General features: G+C 38.7%; 1 protein-coding gene across 5 annotated transcripts in view; it reads left to right on the top strand.

Annotated features, from left to right (window-relative positions):
* Window positions 1-22890, top strand: part of Dmxl1 (Dmx like 1) — a 182538-nt gene that overhangs the window by 140804 nt on the left and 18844 nt on the right. For all 5 annotated transcript variants that reach the window (XM_008847017.3, XM_029570365.1, XM_008847016.3 and 2 more), the window contains 4 exons: window positions 2193-2279; window positions 4989-5110; window positions 6082-6223; window positions 10141-10201. In XM_008847017.3, coding sequence (XP_008845239.1) covers window positions 2193-2279; window positions 4989-5110; window positions 6082-6223; window positions 10141-10201 — 412 coding nt within the window. The remainder of the gene's footprint in view (window positions 1-2192; window positions 2280-4988; window positions 5111-6081; window positions 6224-10140; window positions 10202-22890) is intronic.

The following is a 22890-nucleotide window of genomic DNA, read 5'->3' as shown; positions in this document are numbered from 1 at the left end:
GAGATGCTAGCCACCATTCTTTTGCCCAACCCTATGGGATTCTGATTATATATTTGACATCACGTTCAGACCTTTCAATTTTAAAATAACACCCCAATTGAATCTCATACAGTTCATCTTGATATCACACTATTGAGAAACATTGTTTTAGATAAAAAGACAAGATGTATTCCCACATTGAGAAGACCTTTTTGAAGTTCATGTCTCTGTTGGCTTTCTTTCCATATATTTAAAGTTGGAAAAAACTCCCTGTTTGAGACCAGTTTATTCCTCCCATTCATTACCAGCAAATTCCTCTGTTCCATCATATCATGTCTTTTCTAATACCTTCAATTTCTTTTTTTATATTTTATTTATTATTTTTATTTTATGTATATGAGTATGTTGCCTGTATGTGTGTAAGTGCACCAGTATCATGCAGTGCCCACAGAAGTCAGAAGAAGGCATTGGATTCCCCTAGAACTGGAGTTACAGAGAGTTGTTAGCCGCCATGTGGGTGTTGAGAATCGAACCCGGGTCCTCTGCAAGAGCAGCCAGTGCTCTTAACCTTTTAGCCATCTCACCAACCCCTACCTTCAGTTTCTTTAAAATCCAGTAATAGATTCTTCATGTACTTTGGATACCAGATAAGTAAATGAATAAGTTTATTATAAAAACTACAGATTTTGACCTATACACATTACTGATATCTTGATAATGGGCCAGAACTATTAACTTTTCTTAGAAGACAAGTTGACTGTCAACCCAGAGTATTCAGCAAACACTGAAAATCTTTTATAGTCATAAGTAAGTTTTGTTTTAGAAAATATTTGACATCTATATATGCAGTGACTGAATTTTATTTGCATAGGGTTATGCATAAGTGATTATTAACTAAGCAGTTAAACAGTCATTCCAGTTTCCATTCTGAATACTATATCTCTGCTGAGTTCTGTAGTCAGTTGGCAGACATTGATGGCATTTTATCTAAATTTTGTTGGAAATAAATTTGTATACTAATTTCAAAATTAATTTCTGCATTTCATGAAATTTAAATCATCTCATAGTAACTCATTTTAGAAGATTGGAGGTTAAGAAAGCTAAAATAAAATTAAGTAATATATAACACAGTGTTTCTATGTCTTAATTGTCTCGGTTTTCTAACATTTATTTTGATAAATGTTGATGTTACAATATTCGCTTCTGAATTCAAAGATATTCTGTATACTCCCATCTTTGTCTGTCATGTAAACTCATTTAAATTATGGTCTATCCAGGTGCTAAAATGAACTACTAACTTGAATGAGTTACTATGTCTTCTAGGACTTCAGGCTTCCCCTTATAAATTGAAAATTAATTTATATCAGAAGTCAATAAACTTCATCTAGTTGGACAAATACCATCTGTTTTTAGTTTTAACAGCTATGGACAGTCTTTAGATTTTTAGTGAGTTGTTTGGAGAAAAAAAGAAAAAAAAGGCCAAAAATGCCTTTATGGTCCATAAGCCTAAATTATTTACTGTCTGACTTTTAAAATATTTTATTCATTATTTTTATTTTATGTGTATGAGTGTATTGCCTGTGTGTATTGTAAGCTACATGGGTGCTGGGAATCGAACCCAGGTCCTCTGCAAGAGCAGATGGTGCTTTTAACCCCTGAGCCATCTCTCCAGCTTCCCTGTCTGACTTTTTAATATTTGTAAGTATTGTTAAAAAATTTATAATACTGAGAAACTTGGTAAATAAGTCTTATTTCAATAATTAAACTGTCTTGATCCTTTAAAATTAGTTCTGGCCGGGCGTGGTGGCACACACCTTTAATCCCAGCACATGGGAGGCAGAGGCAGGCAGATCTCTGTGAGTTCAAGGCCAGCCTGGTCTACATAGTGAGTTCCAGGACAGCTGGGGCTACAGGGAGACCTTGTCTGAAAAAGACCAAAAAAAAAAAAAATTCTGTGTTGCTTGAGGAGACAACAGTTCAAGAACCTGAATGTTTCACCAACTATCTTGTTATATGTGAGAAAGCAAGCTTAAAAATTTTAAATTCCCTTTGTTGAGTAAATTTTCTGGGATAATTAATATATACAGTAGTACCTTTGGGATTGAAATATTTGAAAGTACTAAATGATTGGCATATATTTATTTATCCTATTAATAAAATAGTTATTTTCATATTTTATTGTCTTTTTTCATATTTTATTTTCTTACATTTAGATAGAGGCTGATTTGGGATATCCTGGAGGAAAAGCAAGAATTATTCATAAGGAATCTGATATCATTACAGCTTTTGCTGTTAATAAAGTAAGTACATAGATATTTTTCTTTTCTTTGACTATTAAGTATCCATAGTTGGAAAATACCTTGTCTTATGAGTTTTTCTTTGTCAATATTCTTTCCAAAGTATACTTCCTACTCCTTAAGTTATAATCTGAGCAAGATTTTCATGTTTTAAAATGATTACAAAATTTATATTTTATTATCATATAATTTGGGTAATGTAACTGACAAAATGACCCAGAAAAGAATATCAAGCATTTGACTATGAAGCAATAACTTTAGAAGGTAAAATACTAGATCTGATATTAGTTAATCCAGAAGAGATTTCTGTATGCTTATGAGTTCATTGAATGTGATTCTAACTACTTGATAAAATTTAAACTTACAAAATTCAGAAATTTTCCCTCTTTGACTTACTCCTTCCGTAGTTACCCAATTTGTATGTTTTCTTTGTGTTCCTTAGCTTTCTACTTAATATCTGTGTTAGACGTACCTATAAGCTCCAATAAAAGAGGTAGACTTTAGTGTTCCAGGTTTGAAATTTGTCTTAATCATTATTTCCCACTTCTATTTCCCCTCTTACCGTACAACATAGTTTCTGGTCCCTTCTTGTTGTTTTCCTTTCTTTTGTTTTCCATTTAAAAGGATAGAATTGTGAATTTTCACATATACCAACAGGATATGTAAAGATAATGTGTATATGCAAATATTTGTTTACTTCTCATTTGACATTGCTATTTTTTAATATTTTTTTTATCATTTTTATTTTATGTGTATGCATGTATTGCCTGCATGTAGGTAAGTACACCGTGTTGTGCAGTGCCCACAGAGGACAGAAAGGCTGTCAGATCCCCAGGAACTGGAGTTACGAATAGTTGTTAGCTGCTATGTGGGTGCTAGGATTCGAACCCAGGTCTTCTCTAAAAACAACCAGTGTTCCTAACCACTGAGCCATCTCTCCAGCCCCCTTGACATTGCTATTTTAAGACAGCATCTCCCTGTGTTACCTAGCCAGGCCAGTCTTGAACTCCTGGCCTCAAGTGATCCTCCTCCCTCAATCTCTTGAATAACTAGCTCTATAAGCATGCTACCAGTAAATGTCATATGTATATATCCTATGACAGCACTTAGAAACCCTTTCACCAATTGATTCTTCATCTTCCTATACTATGCCTGTCTTCTCTTTGATTTCACCTAAACAAGTTTAGTCATCCTGTCCTTATATTTCCCTATATCCTTCACCTCATTTCCTTCATAAACATCCTTAAACATCAACTAGGAGGCAGATTTGCAGTTAACCCCTTAGGCAGTTCTCAAGATGTAGTATCTAAATGACATTATATATGTGTGTGTAGATGTGTCAAAAAAAAATTACTGTCAGCACCCTCCTATACCTGCCTTCCTCTAAAGAAAATACACATACATGCAGGCAATACACTCATACACATAAAATAAAAATAATAAATAAAATTTTTTAAAAAGGAAAATAAAGTAACTAAAAATGAAAAGTCATCCACATATATGAAGTATATGCTGCTCACTTATAAGTATGCTTGCTTAATTATTTCACTATATTTGATTGTATTTTTACTAAATTTATAGATGACAATTTCTTGCTTTGCATTTCATGTTTTAAAATGCCATTGAGATTGAGCTTTTCCTCACTCGTTTAGTTGGGAGCTATCTGTATCAAGAACTCTGAAGGGTCTGAACTTTTAATCTTATATTCCAGCTAGCACATTGTTTCATTTTATTAGATGCTATTTAAAAGCACAGTCCAGTTTCAAAGAGAAGGGACAGTTTGTATTTAGCAACACAAGTAATAACTACAAGACGATTGTTTTCACACTAGTTTTTTGAGCAACAGGTGCCAAGCTCTCTGCCACATCCCACAGAGTGACAAAAGAGCAAGCGACAGCTAGTATCTGCACATGCAATAGATTATGTTATGGGAGAGGATTCCTGACTAGGGATCACAGTTATTTTCCCAAGAGTCTGCAGTGGATGTGTGCCTGTGTACCTGACTCTTCTGCATTTTTGAGTTGTACAGATGTTAGGTCAGTCAAAGTAATATAGAAGACTAGAGAAACTGTGGAAGAGGAAGTAAGGTGGTACATGTATTTCCATTTATATTTTGCTTTCTGTTAGATGTACTGAAATTCCTAGACCATAAACATATCTTAAGTTCAAGCTTGTGGTATTTCACTAAAAACTTGTTAAAGTTGATTTAAAATATTAATGTATAAGAATGCTTTTCTGGGTCTACAGAGATGGCTCAGTGGTTAAGAGCACTGACTGCTCTTGCAGAGTACCTTGGGCTCGATTCCCAGCACCCACATGGCAGCTAACAACTGTCTGTAACTCCAGTTCCAGGGACTCTGACACCCTCTTCTCACCTCTGTGGGCATTGCATGACACAGGTGCACCTACCTACATGCAGGCAATATACTCACACGCATAAAATAAAAATAAAGAATGCTTTTCTGCCGAATGTGGTAGCACACACCTTTAATTCCAGCACTCAGTAAGCAGAGGCAGGCAGATCTCTATGAGATTGAGGCCAGCCTTGTCTATATAGCAAGTTCCAGGCCAGCTGGGGCTACATGGAGACCCCTGTCTCAAAAAAAAAAAGTGCTTTTTTTTTCCTATACGTATTATTAGAGATTGTTTTCAGAAGTAGCCTGTATACTTGTTGTGCTTTTAATTTAAATATTAATGTGATTTATTTTTTAGGCAAATAGAAATTGCATAGCAGTCGCCTCCAGCCATGATGTTCAAGAACTGGATGTTTCTGGAATTCTGGCTACACAGATCTATACCTGGGTAGATGATGATGCAGAAATGGAAACCAAAGGGTATCCTTTTAAAAAAAATATTTTATTTATTTATTATTTTTATTTTATGTGTACGAGTGTATTGCCTACATGTGTGTAAGTGCACCTGTGTTGTGCAATGCCTATGGAGAGCAGAAGAAGGTGACAGATCCCCTGGAACTGGAGTTATAGATGGTTGTTACCCATCATGTAGGTGGTGGGAATCGAGCCCAGGTCCTCTATAAGAGCAGTCAGTGCTCTTAACCACTGAACCATCTCTCCAGCCCCAAAGGGTATCCTTATACTTTGTTTTCATTCAGTATTGTAATATGAATGACTACAGCTGTATGGAAGCATGCAGCGAAAACAACCTAACAGGACCGCTCCATGGGTAGAAACAGCAGCTTATTTAGGAACAAACTGCTGAACTGTCTGGGAAGCAGAGAACAGCAGCCAGAAGCTGTGCATGCAGCAAGGGTTTTTATCAAAAATTTGGCAGGGTGGGGGAAAGGGGGACTTGAGCCAGAATAGCCTGATTACAGGGACATCTGGAGGAGATACCAAGAAGCCAAGGGAGGGTCCAGCCTGAGGCTACAGTCTCCTGACAGGCCATGCCCTGGAGTCAACAGGGTTTCCAAGAAATGCCAGGTTTTTAAAATTTTTCCTGGTAAAGACCTTTATGGCCATCTTTGAGCATTGGCCATTGTGCCGCCATCTCAGGTACCTAACACCATCCACTGAACTTTAACTTTCAAAAGATTCTTTAAAAGAATACCAGTGCCCTCTTCATGCAGCAGGAGGCATGTCAACTCTATAAAGGAATAGGCTTAAGTAGGAGATGATGTGCTAAAGAGTTGATAGTGATAACAGAAGCTTCTCAGAAGAAAATTAGGGTGAGAAAAGAGTATAAGGTATGTAGTACAGAAATACAAAGTCAGATGTTGAACTTCAAGTATGAAAAAGAAACCAAGAACTGATGAGCTGTTTTCATTCAAGCTCATGTTCCTTTGTAGATCAGAAGACTTCTTGGTTATACATGCTCGTGATGATTTAACAGCTGTCCAAGGTTCAACCCCATATACACATAGCAACCCTGGCACTCCAATCAATATGCCATGGCTTGGTAGCACACAGACTGGCAGAGGAGCATCTGTGGTATGTAAACTTAAAGATATTTAGATTTTTGCTCAACTGTCCTATTTATTCCCCTTTAGATTAATACATTAAAGGTGATTAAAAATGTTTTTTAGTTACTTAATTTTTAGTAAGTCCTATATGCTAAAATTATAAATTTTTCATTTGAAAGGGTAACAAAATTTGTTTTTAAAATATACTTTATGGGGCTAGAGAGATTGCTCAGTGGTTAAGAGCACTTGATATTCTTTCAGAGGGCCTGGATTTGCTTCCCAGCACCCACATGGCAGCTAACAATGGTCTATAATTCCAGTTCCAGGAGATCTGATGCCCACTTCTGGCCTCTACGGGCATTGCACACACATGATGCACTTAGCATGCAGGCTAAACACTCGTACACATAAATTTTAAAAAATCAAAAGAATTTTAACATAAATTGTGTTTATGTGCATTGTTTAAAAGAAAGAACTATATTTTTATTAATGATTATTTGGAACCTAATGGTCCAGACCAAGCTTAAGCAAGATATGGGCCATATACTAAGCCATGCCCTATGAAGCTAATACACTAAGAATAAGGTTTTTATTGAATTTTTGTGCATTTCATACAGAATATCTAAAACAATCTTAATCATCCTTATACCCCACTGGAACTCTCCCATAGCCCTCCAACTGGAACCCATATAATCTGTCATTTATGTTAAGGCCCACTGTGTCAAGTCAGTGTATACCCAGATGTTCCCTAGTTCAAGTCCATCCACTGAGGTCTAGTCAGCCTATCTAGAGTCCCTTGTTTAGGAAGATCAGCAATTCCTCACCTAGCAGTATTCAGTTGCCAATATTTCTTCAGCTAAGATTGGGATCTGCTGTTCATTTCCCTAGTTCTCTGCTGCCTAAGTTTGCATGGGACTTGTGTATGCTGATACCATTGCCATAGAATCATACAAGCAGGGACCCAGGAGCTTATAGGACTCTTTCCATATGGTCATGCACCTCCTCCCTGGCTCCTACAATCTTTCTGCCCCCTCTTCCATGATGGTCCTGAGCCCTGGGTGAGTGAAGTTTAGTATAGGAGCCCTGTCCAAGGACCAGCATTCTGCAGACTCTTATTCTCTACACTTTGGCCATTTGTGTTCTTTTGTGTTCTGTCGCCCCAGTTCTCTTAGGGTCCCTTGCTCCTGACGCAGGTAGACAAATCACATAACACATCTTTATCTGAATTTTGTATAGTTTATACCTTTGGGGTGGAGGGAGCAACTTACAAAGAAATGGACACCTGACGCCCAGCTCTGTGTGGCTCGGCCCGCCATTCCAGATCGCTTTTGCCCATGGTCTGCCTCATCTTGCATCTCGGCATGCCCACTCACCCCAAAGAGTTCTATGAGGGGTCCGCAGGGTCCTCACGAGGTCTCCCGGTGCCCCACAGGGTCCAGGGCAGTTTGGCTCACCTGCTCCCTATTCCCTGCTTCCCAGAATGGTGCCAATCCTTTCGTTCCAATCCCTCCCCACCCTAGGCTCCACCCTTCTTCCCAGGGTGCCCTGCGCTAGCCCATGGCTCTTCAGAGGAAGTCCAGGAGGACTAAATCATTTTCGGGCTACATGTTCCTGGTCCTCTATTGCATGAGGCAGCTTCATTAATGAGAATTGAGAGAATCATTCAGTCCTCTTCTTTACCCCTGTTCTATGTTCCATGAGTCTTGGGTATAGAGGTTGCGTTGTAGATGTGTTCCTTAGGCCTGGGCAATTCATAGACAATGTCTGTGTGTGACCAGTTGTGGTCCATACACGAATATATATATATACCTTTCCATATACCAATAACAAGCAGTTGGAGACTTGATAATAGTCTCTCACTGGTGCAAAATAAGCTTTGATGAGTGGTGATTGGGATATTTGTAAATATAAGGTTACATAATTTGCACATAGTAAGAAATTACATTAGTCTAGGGATGTGACAGTCTTGGGGTTTTCTCTTAAGATCTATGACCACTCCAACCATGTATATTTGGTTATGTTTACAGTACCACACTTACGTTTCCTCCCATTGAGAGTTTTAGTCCAATTAGGTAGCTGTTGATTGCCCCCAAGATAAAGGCACCACTACTGCACCAGTGTTGTATACTGTACCAACCATACCACAACATAATTAAAGCTATATACAACAAACCCATAACCAACATCATTCTGAATGGAGAAAAACTGGAAGCATTCCCATTAAAATCAGGAATCAAGGCCATCCACTGTCTCCACTCCTTTTTAATATAGTGCTTGAAACTCTTGCTGGAGCAAAATAGGACAAGAGAAGGAAATTTAAGGAGTGCTAACAGGAAAAGAAGAGGTCGAAGTATCCATTTTTGCGGATGATATGAAATTATATCCAAGAGATGCCAAAAATTCCACCAGAAAACTCCTAGAAATGATTAACACTGTCAATAAAGTGGCAGGTTATAAAATTAATCTGCAAAAATCAGTAGCTTTTCCATATACCAATAACAAGCAGTTAGATAGATAAAGAGTACATAAAAACCCTCCCATTCGCAATAGCCTCAAAAATAATAAAATATCTCAGAATAAACCTGACCAAAGACATTAAAGATCTCTACAATGAAAAATTTCAGTCTTTAAAGAAAGAGATTGAGGAAGACACCGAAAGATGGAAGGCCCTCCCTTGCTCATGGATTGGAAGAATTAATACTGTGGAAAACGACTATTCTACCAAAAGCCATTTATAGATTCAATGAAATGCCAACCAAAATCCCCATGACATTCTTCACAGTATTAGGAAAAAAAAAATCCTAAAATTCCTTTATTTTCAATAACATGCTTTCAGAAAAGCTGTTAAACTGTGTTTATTGTTTTATCATTTTTCCCATGATGTTTTGGTCACATACAAAAAGATAAAAGAGCAGGAACAATTTTTAATTGAGGGCATAGAATTTGGTGAACATGGTGGATATACCTATAATAATTCCAGCCCCCAGCAGTCTGAGGCAAGAGAATTGCAAGTTAAAGATGAGCCTCAGCTACACAACAAAACCTTGTTTCCTCTGCCCATACCCTCCCCATAAAAAGGACTTAATGTGAGATTTCAAGTAATATTTCATATATTCATCATGTTCTCAATTTTTTCTGGATTGGTAAAACATTTTCTGAATGTTCTCATGTTATTGAATGATGGATACTAGTGTACAAAGTGCACTTGTTAGAACCAGTTTCTGGTCTTTTGGAGTAGAACTCTCTATAGGGATTGTTCAGTGTCTGTCACTCACCTGTTGTAGAGGCCTACTTAGCCACCCTTAACGCCACACCCTCCACAACTGTCGCTAATTAAACAATTTAAAATCCCAAAGAACAAATAAAAAGTTAACCTCAAGATGATATACTGACTTAAAATAACATATAACTATAGTTTTGGTGCTATTTAAATAGAAATTATAAAATTTTTCCCTTTAATTGTGTGTATTTATTTACTCTTATTTGACAGACTAGTTAAATCATTCAGGGAATTGTTTAAAAGATAATCCCAAACCATCAATTAAAATTGAATTTAATTTTCTGTCTACCTCTTTTACTTGCAAATGCTTCTGTCTTTTTAACCAAATGTTATGCACGATTATGCCAGTAACTTAGTAGGATCAGGAAATAATTAACAAGAAAGGATGTAAGACTAAATTCTTGAGGGGAGTTGGTTTTTGAATTTCAGTTGATGATGTGTGTGTGTGTGTGTGTGTATGTGTGTGTGTTCTTGAATTTCAGCTGGTGATGCAGGTGTGTGTGTGTGTGTGTGTGTGTGTGTGTGTGTGTGTGTGTAAGACTGAATCCAGAATCTCACACATATTAGGAAGTGTTCTACCACTCAACTATACATCCCGCCCTACAATTTAAACTTTTAGTCGTATTTTTATTATAACCATAAAATAATTTTTCTTCTTTTAACAGATGATTAAGAAAGCCATTAATAATGTCAGAAGAATGACGTCTCATCCAACTCTTCCTTACTGTAAGTTGACAATGATTCTTTTTTATCTGTGCATCTATTTTCGATAAATTGTATGAGCTCTGTATGGGAAGCATTTAGTTTTAATTGAAAGATAGCCTTTATTCTACTTTGTGAGCTCTTTTGGGGGGGGCAGGTGGGGGTTGAGACAGGGTCTCCCTGTAGGCCTAGCTGGCCAGGAACTCTCTGTGTAAGACCAGGCTGGCCTTGATCTCACAGAGATCCACTGCCTCTCCCTCTCCAGTGCTGGGGATTAAAGGCATGTGCCAAACCTAGCTCACTTTTTTCTTTAATCTTCATTATCTACAAAGAAATTTTTTGTGAATATCATACACGAGTATAGTCTTTACAGCGATTCTATTGGGTTGCCCTCCAACTCCTTCAACATTCCTTCTCAATTTCCCGTCTTCTCCACTTGAAATTAGATAACCTCTCAGGGAGCTAGTCCCTGGAGAAACTGATTCTCCCTCCCTCAGCATCCATTGATTGCCTGCAGTTCTTAATCTTGAGGTTTGACTTCTTGACCACCTTGCTATGTTGGCTGGTTTTGTTATCATATGCTGATCTTCATAGGCTATCGCATTGTGGAGAGTTCATTAGTGAAATTTCCCTATCATGTCTAGAATACATTAACTAGCAACAGGTGTCTTGTATCTTTAGTTCTTAAAGCAGGCATCTTGTATCTCTGGTTCGTATATTCTTTGTGCCCCTCTTCCGTGATAGTCCCTGAGCCTTTGATGTAGAGGTTGCATTGAAGATGTGTCACTTAGGGCTGGACACCTCACAGACACTTATTCTCTGCATTTGACCAGTTTGTGGAATTTCATAATAGAGTCAGTCCATCTGTTGCAAAAAGTTCCTTTGATGAGTAGTGAGAAGTACACTTGTCTGTAAATATAAACATACATATTTAGAATATAGTAAGAAATTACATTGGTCTAGAGATGTAAAAAAGTGGATTTTTCTCTAGGGTCTATGCCATCTCCAGCTATATGTACTTGAGATTTTTACAGTGCTATGTATGAGTTCCTTCCCATTATGCAGGCCTTAAGTCCAATTAGACAGCTGTTGATTACCCTCAAGATAAAATAACCACTACTTCACCAATAGAGATTATTTGCTGTGCCAGTCATTGTTATGATTTGTAGACTTTACAGCTGAGTAGGACCACTGATTGGTTTTGTCCCTTGGCAGCTTTCATACTATCTTCTTATACTATGAGAGCTAGTCTTGAGGAAGGAGGCTTCCAGGTAGTTCCAGCTCAGTTGCTCCAAGTTTTGTGTCTAAAGTATGTCCTATCTTCAGCAGTAGGGTTTTACTTTCAAGTTCTGAGAGGAAATCAAGGACTGTGGCAATAGCACATATTATTTTGGTAGTCTCTTGGACTCTTCTGGCCAGCAACTCAAAGAGAGATTTTCCCCTGCCTGGCATTGTCATTTTTGTTACGTAGCCTTCAGCTACATAACATATGCGTGTGTGTGTGTGTGTGTGTGTGTGTGTGTGTGTGTGTGTTAGTATGCTTTTGAAGTAATATGTTTCCCTTTGGTTTTTCATTAGCACCTAAGTATTATTTATCCCTCTTTTGTCTCCCCCCCCCCGTATTCTTTCCCTATTCCCTCACCAGTAAAAATAGCCCCCATTTTTCCATTTCTCCCTTTATAACACCTGTCTACTAGTATCCCCCTCTCTTGAAGTCCTTCTTCCCCTTTACCTTCATGGTTCCTTTGCATTTTCTGGCCCCTGGGTTACACCAGGATTTATATTTACATCTAAGGACTTGGAGCTAGGATCTAGAAATGGGAGAGAACATGCATCACTTGTTTTTTCTGAGTCGAGTTGTCTCACTTGGAGTAACAGTTTTAAGTTCCATCCACTTACCTGAAAATTTCATGATTTCATTTTCCTTTACTGCTAAATAGATTGTCAGTGTTTAAATGTACCACATTTTCATTAACCATTTGTTGGTTGAGGAACATTTACGTTGTTTCCACTTCCACATATTGTAAAAAGAGCAGCAATAAGCATGACTGTGGAAGTATTTCTGTAGTAGGATGAGTCCACTGGGTATATACCGAGGTACCACTGCATGGTATAGCTGGATCATATGGATGATCTATTTTTATTTTTTCAAGAGTTCTCTATGATGATTTCCACAGTGGCTGTACCAGTTTGCAATGCCACCAGCAGTAGATGAGGTTCCCCTTTCCTCACATCCTCACCAGCATTTGGTATCATTTGTTCTCTTGATCTTAGCCATTCTGAATGGGGTAAGGTGAAAACTTCAATTTACATTTTGCTAATTACTAATGATGTTGAACATTTTTAAGGTATTTTTGCATTCATTTTTTCCTTTGAGAACTCTCTTCAGAGCTCTAGCCCATTTTTTTAAAGTTTTTTTTAATCTATTTTTATTTTATGTATATGAGTGTATTGCCTGCATGTATGAAAGTGCACGTGTCATGCAGTGCCCACACAGGTCAGAAGAGGGTGTTGGATCCTCTGGAACTAGAGTTAGAGTGGTTGTTAACCACCATGTGGGTGATGGGAACTGTACCTGGGTCCTCTGCAAGAACAGCCAGTGCTTTTAACTACTGAGTCATCTCTCTAGCCCCAGTAACCCTTTTTTAATTGGGTCATTAGTTTTGTTGATTCTTTGTTTTTTGTTTGAATTTTAAGTTGTTTGTTTTTTTGAGACAGAGTCTCCCAGTAGCCCCAGCTGGCCTGTAACTTGCTATGTATACCAGGCTTGCCTTGATCTCACAGAGATCCACCTGCCTCTGCCTGTACCTCCTGAATGTTTGGAATAAGGGCATTTGCCACCATGCCTGACTTGATTCTTTGTGGTTTGAGTACTTTGTATATTCTAGATATTAATCCTCTGTCAAATGTATAGCTGGTAAAGATTTTCTCCCAGTCTGTGGGCTTCCTCTTCACAGATAGGTTGGTTTTTGTTTTTGTTTTTTTTTTGTACAGAAGCTTTTTAGTTTATTGAAGTCCCACTTGTCAAATGTTGTCCTTAATCCCTGAGTGACTGAAGTCCAATTTAGAAAGTCCTTTCCTGCACCGATATCTTGTAGGTACTGCCTATGTTTTCTTCTAAAAGTTTCAGCATTTCAGGTTTCACATTGAGGTCTTTGATCCATTTGGAGTTGACTTTTGTGCAGGGTGGTAGGTATGGATCTTATTTCATTCTTCTACAGGTGGAGATCTGGTTTTTCCAGTACTGTTTGTTGAAGATGCTTTCTTCCAGTGTGTTCTTGGCACCTTTGTCAAATTGTCAGGTGGCTGTAATTGTATGCACTCATGTTGGGGTCTTCTATTATGTTTCATTGATATACGTGTCTGTTTTTTGTGCCAGTATCATGCTGCTTTTTGACTATAGCTCTGTAATACAGTTTGATATGTGGTATGGTAATCCCTCTAGCATTTCTCTGTGTGTTCAGGATTGCTTTGGCCATCCAGGATCTTTTGTGGTTCCATACAAATTTTAGGATTGTAATTTCTTTCTTCAGTGATTTAAAGTTTTTATTATAGAGAGATCTTTAATGTCTTTAGTTAGGTTCCTAGGTAGTATTCTTCTTTTGAAGCTATTATGAATGGGACAGTTTCTATGATCTCTTTCTCTGACAAGTTTTCTGGGATCACTTTTTTAAAATATTTTTTATTTATTAGTTTTATTTTATGTGTATGAGTGTAATGCCTGCATATATGTAAGGACCTGAGTCATGCAATGTCGATGGAGGTTATAAGAAGGCATCGGATTCCCTTGGGACTGTTACATACAGTTGCTAACCACCATGTGGGTGCTGGGATTCAAACCTGGGTCCTCCGCAAGAGCAGTCAGTGCTCTTAACCACTGAGCCGTCTCTCCAGCCCCATGGGAGCTCTTATGTATAATGTATCATCTGCAAATAGGGATACTTTGACCTCTTCTTTTCCAGTTAGTACCCCTTTAATTTCCTTTATTGCTCTAATGAGGGTTTTAAGCACTATACTACTTTTTTAAATGTTTGCTAGTAAATGAAATCATTTCAAAATTGGATTAAAACTGGAAAAGGAAATTTTCTTGACTTAATGGAGAAGACTAAATTAATGTATTAACTATTTGGCATTTTTTACTGCATATTTCTAAATTAGTGCCTTTTATCGTTGAATATTTCTGTATTTAGACAACACAAATTGAAATTGATTATTGTCTTAATAGTAGGATTACTGTCTTATTTTAATGCATAAATGAATCATACCTTGGTGGTTTATTGCTTGATTATAATCAGTTTGTATTTTACCAAATTTTGCCAGCTTGTATTTTGTCAGATACATTAATAGCTATATTTTTTAATTATTAGTAAATTCTCATAGTTTAAGGCAGGATTTTTTTTTTTTTCTTTCAGTTTTTCCTATGAATCTCAAAAGTTTCCTTTAACCCAAAAATTACTGGGGAATTTATTGTAGACATTGATTAAATGACAGGTTAGAATAAATACTCATATTGCTATATAAGTATCCTGAGGGTTTTTTTTTTTTTAATACAATTTTATGTCATTCCCTTCCTAGTCAAAGAGGGCATATTAATTTAAGAGTTATTCATGTTCTGGCCAGATATGGTGGCATAAATCTTTAATCCCAGCATTTGGGATTAATCATTGGGGAGTTTTAACCACCCCTTGTACAGTTGTTATCCTTCGAATGTCCTATGTAAACTGTTCTTCTGGGTATAAAACCTTCCAGAAACGCCTTAGTACCGAATTTGGTTTTCTATCAGTTTTTTCTCTGGGGATTTGGGCTTGACATAAGTCTTGCCACATTTGTCTTCGAGTAACTCAAGTGGACCATTTCCCCTGTCTTGTCTTTTTTATATCTCTTATAGGGTGTTCTGTTATTTCATAGACATGTTTTACATGCTGGTCAGAATCATTTAGATTTGCCAAAGGGCCTCTTTCACTTTACAAAGATCTTGTCCCATCAAAGGTTTTAGTAAAGCCATTAAAGCCCCATACCATTCGCGAGGTCCCAGTTGAATTAAGCTTTCTGTCATATCTCTGGTGAACACAGTTTCATCTGGCCCAGTGAACTGGACATCATATATTGCTTTTCTCATACCTAGTTCTCTCAGTAATGTCTTTCCCTCCTTTATAGTCCGCCAGCCCCTGCTAATCATGTTAGTCTCCCTTGGTGACAACCATGTATCTTTAATGCCTTCAACCAGCCATCCCATTAAGGACTGCTCCCTCCGCATTGGCCTAGGTCGAACAGCTTATATCTTAAGGACGGATGGGTTGTTATATAACTCAGCTGTGAAGCTTCTGAAGGACTTAGACTGACGTCATTTTCTCCCATGTCCCATATTCTCACAAGCCACATGGCCAGGGGCTCTCTCCTTGCTTGTTTATATGTTTTCCCTAGTTTTAACAGTTCTAGCCTGGAATATTTCCTAGCTACAGTACAGTTAGCTTTTTCTTCCTTTTTACTATTATCTGTCTTTTCTCTGATTCCTTGAACTTTACAGAAGTCAAAGTCTCCCGCCTTTCCTCTGTCTCCAGCTCTGCACCTGGGTCAGCCTTTTCAGCTTTTCCCGCCTGGGGCACATCTTTTATCATGCAAAGTGGCTGCTCTATTTTTCTGGGAGCTCCCTTTGGGTCCAGAGCAGATAAAAGATCTTCTAACTTTTGGGTAACTTTTAACAAATCTTCACATACCCGCAACATATCCCCACATTTACAACATAGATGTGGCCCACACTCCTGCATGGCTGTCCTCTTTTCAGTAACCCATTGCAAAAACCACATCAGCCCGGCCATTAGTGCTCTACTAAAACTCATTCTCAGTTTCATCATATCCTGCCAGACTATGCCAATTCTGTGGCCCAAATTCTCTCTGGGTCTCCTGTTTACAATCAGACAAACCATATATTTTATGTGAGTTTATTAACTTACAAAGGAATTGAGTACTCAGTAGTGCTTAGCCCCACGCCACCGCCACTCAGAGCCCGCCTTATATTCCGCCCCCACACATTTGCTCACGCCTCTGGGGCCAGCGCTCTTGCCCCAGGTCCACAGGGAGTCAGTCCAGTCCATTCTGTCTTTGAGTTGCTGCACTGGAGTTTCCTACACCATCAACCATCACGCTCTAGCTCCTAGCTTTGGTCCCAAGATGTCTCCCAGCTTCCTTTCCTAGTTCCTGCTCCTGTAAGGCCCCGCCCACTGGAGGAACCAGCCAATCGGGAGACAAAGACATAAAATTGAATGAGGTTTTAACCTTTAAAAAAGATCTCCATTTCATTTTAAAATATACTGTTTCATACAGAAAAACTCATTTTTAAAATTTTTATTTATTTTTATGTGTATGCGTGTATTGCCTACATGTAGGTAAGTGCACCTGTGTTGTGCATTGCCCACGGAGGTCAGAAGAGGTTGTCAGATACCTTAGGACTGGAGTTATGAACAGCTGTTAGCTGCCATGTGGGTGCTGGTATTCAAACCCAGGTCCTCTGCAAGAACAACCAGTGTTCGAAACTGCAGAGCCATCCCTCCAGCCCCAGAAAAACTCATTTTTAATGCTGTTAACACTGAGATGTTTGGACACGCGTCTCTAATCTCTATGTATCCGATTATTACTAGTCACAGTTGGTTACTTTCTGAGATCCACCTGAGCATGGATATAAAATCATTGGGTAGATTTCAATGGTAATGTGTTTCACCTCTACTAATTAACATGGAGCAAATTTTTAATGCTTCTTCCTCAAATATAACTCATTTTATAAATTTATTGATTTTTTTGTGTGTATTTCATAGAACATCCCAAATAATCTTATTTATCTATATATCCACATCCCAAATGGCACCCTCCGAATAGTCGCCGCCAGCCCCCCGCCCACTGGAGCCCTTATACTCTGTAATCCCTGTTACTTGTCCACTGTGTTGTCGCACCCCCAGCCATTCTCCAGTGTTTGTCCATCCGCTGAATCTAGTCAGCCTATCTAGAGTTCCTTGTTTTAGGAAGATCAACTCTTCCTCATCTAGCAGCAATCACTTGCCAATATTCCTTTAGCTAAGATTGGGGTCTGCTGTTCATTTTCCCTGTTCTATGCTGGGTTACTGTCTGGGAGTCTCTTGGACCACCCTGGACAACAACTCAAAGGAAGGTATCTCCTGTCTGGCATTGTTTCTTGTTATGTAGCTTTTAGTGATACACATGGACTCTTAAAGAATTATATTGATTCCTTTACTCTTTGGTTATACTTTCCTTTTGGGTGTTTAAGACCATACAGTTGGCCCAGATAAACCAATTTATTTTTACTCTTAAGGTCTTTTGAGGATCTGTTCCTCAGGGGTCACATGGGCTTGGGAGGAGCCCCTGGCTCCTTTCTTTTACCAGTTCCATCTGTGTGAAGATAAGTCAAAGGTCCTGCTTGACTGTGGCTGACTCCACTTGGAAGCATGGAGGAAATGTATACTCTGTGTTGACCATCCTCTTTGTAGACTGGACACTGGTTCAAGTCCATTTGGTGGGTCTTCATGGCCTCCTTGATCAAGAGGAGAGGTGACGCATCACAGTTACAGGACATTTTAAGAGATGCTCATAGTCTCCTGGAGCTTAATCGACGTAGGAGGGCAAAGAGCAAAAACTGTCCTTTATGTCCCTCTGACAAAATTAGTTTAGGCTTCAAATTATGGCTGTTAGACATCCAAGGAGGTTAGTTCCACCAGTCTGGTACTTTTAATTGCCATGTCTGTGTATGTAGATCAAGCTTGGGCAAAGACCAAACATTCTCAGATAAACCTTGCCTAGACATGTATTATATTCCTTGAGCTAATTGTATGTATAATTTGTCAGTAGATGTTTAATTAATATGGTTCCCTCTGGTTTTTTAAAACCAGCTAAGCATTATTTATCTCTCACATTGCCTAACCCTTCCACCATGGTTTCTTCATTAAAAGTGCCCCCAGTTTTCCTAGTTTTCCCTTAATAATACCCTTCTCCTGTGGTCCCACCTCTCTTGAGCTCCTTCTTTCCCTTTATCTCCTAGGTTCCTTGTATAACCTTCCCTCCCCTCATCCCCTTAAAATAACCCCATTTTTATCCATATCACTATTATTAACACCTGTTTCCTACTGTTCTTCTCTTCCAGATTCTTTCTTTTCCTTTACCTCCCTGGATCCTGTAGTTATGTCTGGATACATACTCACTTATTAGGATTTGGTGCTAGAATCCACATATCAGGGAGAACATACGTCATTTGTTTTTTTTTTTTCTGAATCTGTGTTACTTCACTTAGTATACCAGTTTCTACTTCCATCCATTTACCTTCAAATTTCATGATTTCATCTTTCTTTACTGCTGAGCAAAACTCCATCGTATAAATGAACCACATTTTCATTATCCACTCGTCAGTTGAGGGACACAGGTTGCTTCCATCTCTTAGCTATTGTGAAAAGAGCAGCAACAAACATGGATGTACAAGTGTCTCTGTAACAGAATGAGTTCTTTGGGTGTATGCCAAGGAGTGGTATAGCTGGGTCAAATGGTAGGTTCATTTGTAGTTTTTTATGAGTTCTCCACACTGCTTTCCATAGGGATTGAACAAGCTTGCAATCCCACCAGCTGTGGATGAGTGTTCCCCTTTCCCCACATCCCCTCCAACATTTGCTGTCATGAATCGTTTGTTCTCTTGATTTTAGCCAGTCTGACTGGGGTAAGACGGAATCTTAAAGTGGTTTTAATTTGCATTTCCCTAGTTACTAGTGATGTCGAACACCTTTTAAGATGCTTCTTAGCCATCTTTATTTCTTCTTTTGAGAACTCTCTGTTCAGTTCCTTAGCCCATCTTTTAATTGAGTTACTTCCTTTGTTGATTCTTTGTTTTTTTGAGTTCATTATATATTCTGGAGGTTAAACTTCTGTCAGATGTGTTGCTGGTGAAAGTTTTGTCCCATTCTGTGGGTTTTCTCTTCACTTGCTTGGTTGCTTCTTTTGATGTACAGAAGCTTTTTAGTTTAATGAGGTCCCATTTATTAAGTCTTGACCTTGTTTCCTGGGGAGTTGATGTTCAGTTTAGAAAATCCTTTCCTACACCTATATCTTGTATTGCTTCAAGAACTCTCTGAAGGGCTGGTTTTGTGGACATGAATTCTTTCAGCCTATTTATGTCAGGGAAGATTTTTCTTTCCCCTTCGACTGTAATAGACATTTTGGCTGGATAAAGTAAACTGGGTTGACATCTGCGGTCATTTAGAACTAGGAATACTTTGGTCCAGGCTTTTCTGGCTTTTATAGTTTGCACTGAAAAGTCAGCTATAATTCTGATGGGTTTTCCTTTATATGTGACTTGTTTTTCTTTTGCAGCTTTCAGTATTCCCTCTTTGTTCCATATATTTAGTGTTTTCACTTTGATGGGCCATGGAGAATTTTTTTGCTGGGCCTGTCTCTTTGGTGTTCTATATGCTTCTTGTATTTGTATGGGTATGTCTTTCTTTAATTTGGGGAAATTTTCTTCTACAATCTTGTTGAAGATCTGGTCCATACCATTATCCTGAGATTCTTCTCCTTCCTGTATGCCTATGATTCATAAGTTTGGTCTTTTTATGGTGTCACACAATTCCTGCATATACCATTCTTGTGTTTTCTTAAATTTTTCATAATCTTTGTTTGAGTAGCCTAATTCGGCCTCGTGATCTTCCAGTCTTGATATTCTGTTTTCCATTTCATTCATCCTATTGGTAAGGTTTTCTCCTGTCGTTTCTAATTGGCTTACTGAGTCTTTCACTTCTTCATTTCAGCCTGAGCATTCTTTAATATTTCTAACTCTTCTGAATTCATTCAGAAGTTTATCCCTATCTTATTTTCAGTTCTTTGATTTCTTTTTTTGTGTGTTCTTTAAATTCACTGAATTCTTTTATCATATTCATAATTGTTCTTTGAGTTCCGTGTCCTGTGTTATCTCTAGGCGTTCTCATTGTACTCCTCTAGAGGACTGTTGGTACTTGGTGGGGATATATTGTTTTGGTTTTTTTATGTTATTATTTTTTCTCTATGACTTTGACATGTGGATTTCTTTTGTAGATTCTCGTTCTTGTATGAGACTCAAGCCTTCCTTTGTTGAGTTTAGGTCTGCTTCTTTTTGTATATTGTATGTGCCTTTGTGGTTTACTTGTTGGGTATGAAAAGCTGGTTGGTTTAGGCTTCAGGTTCTCCCTTTTGATTTTGTATTGGAGTGGCCAGATTTCTTTCATCTTGCTGCTCAAGAGTTCCCAGAGAGGCCCAAGTCAGATGAGGATTGGATGCTCTCAGGCTTTCACCCAAGGTCTGGATCCCTACAGGAAAGATGCTGGCCTCAAAAATGTGAGGGCTGGGTTGGCCTGGGAACAGGGCCCAGGAAAGATGCTGGCCCCCAGGAATGCAAAGGGAGGTGGGGACGAGAAGAGGCCTAAGGGCTCCTGAGGACTAGAGGGAAGAATTGGGTTGGTCTGGGTGCAAAGGATCAAGAAGCAGTGGAGAGTTTGGGCTAAGAGGTCAGTCCAGAGGTCTGGGGTGCCAAGACAGGAAATGTGCCAGTCCCTCTGCTAGGAGGAGAGGTGGGGTGGGGGAGCTGGGAGGGTGAATGAGGCCGGGGAATCAAGGCACAGTGGGCTTAGCAGCCAGACTTACTCAGGAAAGCTGCTGGCTCCAGGAAGCTGTGGGGCTGGGCCACCCAGAGATGCAAAGGGAGGTGGGGAGTAAAGGGAACAGTTGGTTTGGTCTGGATACAAAGGATCAGGAAGCAGTGGAGAGTTTTGGCCAAGAGGTGTGGGGTGCCAAGACAGGAAATGTGCCAGTCCCCCTTTTTATCCATTGTGCCCTACCAATGGGTAATTTGTCTAAGTTGAAACTGCCCCATTTGGCCACTATAATTATAAATTTTCTTTAGAAAGGTTTAGTCATTTCTCATGAAAAGCACAGCTTCTGAGTCTGTATAGTTTATGCCTAAAATCAGTTGGTGTTTGAGATTGAGGAGTTCTAGACTTTGTGAATTTAGGAGAACCCACAATTCCATTTCTCCCCAAAATTTCATTTTCCTAAGGCTTCCTGCTAGACTGTCTGGTTTATGTCAAACTCAGTCTAGATCTCACAGATCTTGTCTGGAGCAAAACGCTCAAATCAGATGGCAGAACTGCGCTCTGAGAGTGACTTTTGTGGTGACCTACAAATGTACAACCAGAAGCAGTGAACATAGGGTATACCTGTCCCAGGCTTGCTCGTTGCTCCTAAGGGTCTTCATTATAAAGTAGTCCCCTTTAAGTCCTTCTTCCCAGCATCAGAACTATCAGAAGGTTATTTGTGCATTCAGCTTAAACTCATGAAATTGGGGCTGGAGAAGACCCGAGTTTGAATCCCAGCACCCACATGGCAACTAACAACTGTCCGTAACTCCAGTTCCAACAGGGGATCCGACAGTCTCTTCTGTCCTCCACGGTCACTGCACCACACGGGTGCATTTACCTTCATGCAGGCAATACACACATACACATAAAATAAATATAATAAATAAAATATTTTTTTAAAATTCATGAAATTAAGAAATACCAGGCCACAGGTGGTTTAGGGCTTTACCAAGTACATTAGTTAGCTTTTCAATTCTGTAACTTAAAATTTCACAGAACCAGCTTAAGGGAAGAATTTTTGGCTCATGGTTTTAGGGGCTTGAATTTTATGGTCACTTTGTCAGATTATAAGGGTTTGGGGACCATATGCCAACCAGGAACCATAGCCAGCAAGCAAACAAGCTAGCACTCAACTGACTTTCTCTGTTGTCCTCTTTTATTCTATCTGGGTTCCCATACTTGGTGGATCTTTCCTCCTACAGTTAATCCTCTCTGGAAACATCCTCAGAGACATACCCAAAGGTACACCTCACCAATCTCCTAAGTGAATCTAAACCCAGGCAAGTTGACAGTGAAGAGTAACCAGAGTAGCAGGAGAACATTATTTAAAGGGTGTTTAAAGCAGTAAGACAAAAAAAGAGATGTTTTGTTTCTTGAAGGGATGAGTCCTCAGTAGAGTTTAGTTGGCAACTTTTGACTGGTAAAGTGTCTAGATTATATGCTGAATTTTTACTGATTAAGTTTTTGCCTTACTGTTTATAGTGTGTTGTGTTTAGGTTTTTTTCATACATCAGAACTTGAGACACTAGAACTATTCTAGCCTAAAGGCCTCCCAATTAATTTTTCAACATTATAAATATTAGGAAAATTTAAGCACTTTTAAAACAGCTACCTCATTTTTTATAATTAAGTAAGACCGTAAGAGGAAAAGAGAAGAGTTAACATCCACCCTTGCACCCCTGATCTCAGGAAGTTCTGCCTCTACCTTCCTATCCCTGCCCAATGCATGGCAAAGCATTCCAGAACAGTTTAAATTTGCTTATCTTAAATATTTGGTGAGGGTTAGTAACATTTAACTAATAATGTAATTAGCAAGTTGCTGGATTTTTTTAATAAATAATTTATTGAGAATTTCATACATGGCATATAAGGTGTTTTGATCAAATCCATGCCCATTCCCTCCCCTCCAACTCCTCCCATATCTCCCCATCACTTTTTTCTGATAACTTCATGTACTCTTTCTTCTTCCTTGATTTTTTTTTTTAAATGGGGCTTTTGGCTACTCTAATCATTCCACCTTCTGAACAGGTAACCCTAAAATCTTTTAAGGATTAG

Source organism: Nannospalax galili, unplaced genomic scaffold (assembly GCF_000622305.1).
Source record: "Nannospalax galili isolate Female #2095 unplaced genomic scaffold, S.galili_v1.0 scaffold843, whole genome shotgun sequence".
NCBI lineage: Eukaryota > Metazoa > Chordata > Mammalia > Rodentia > Spalacidae > Nannospalax > Nannospalax galili.
This window is presented reverse-complemented; position numbering and strand designations above follow the sequence as displayed.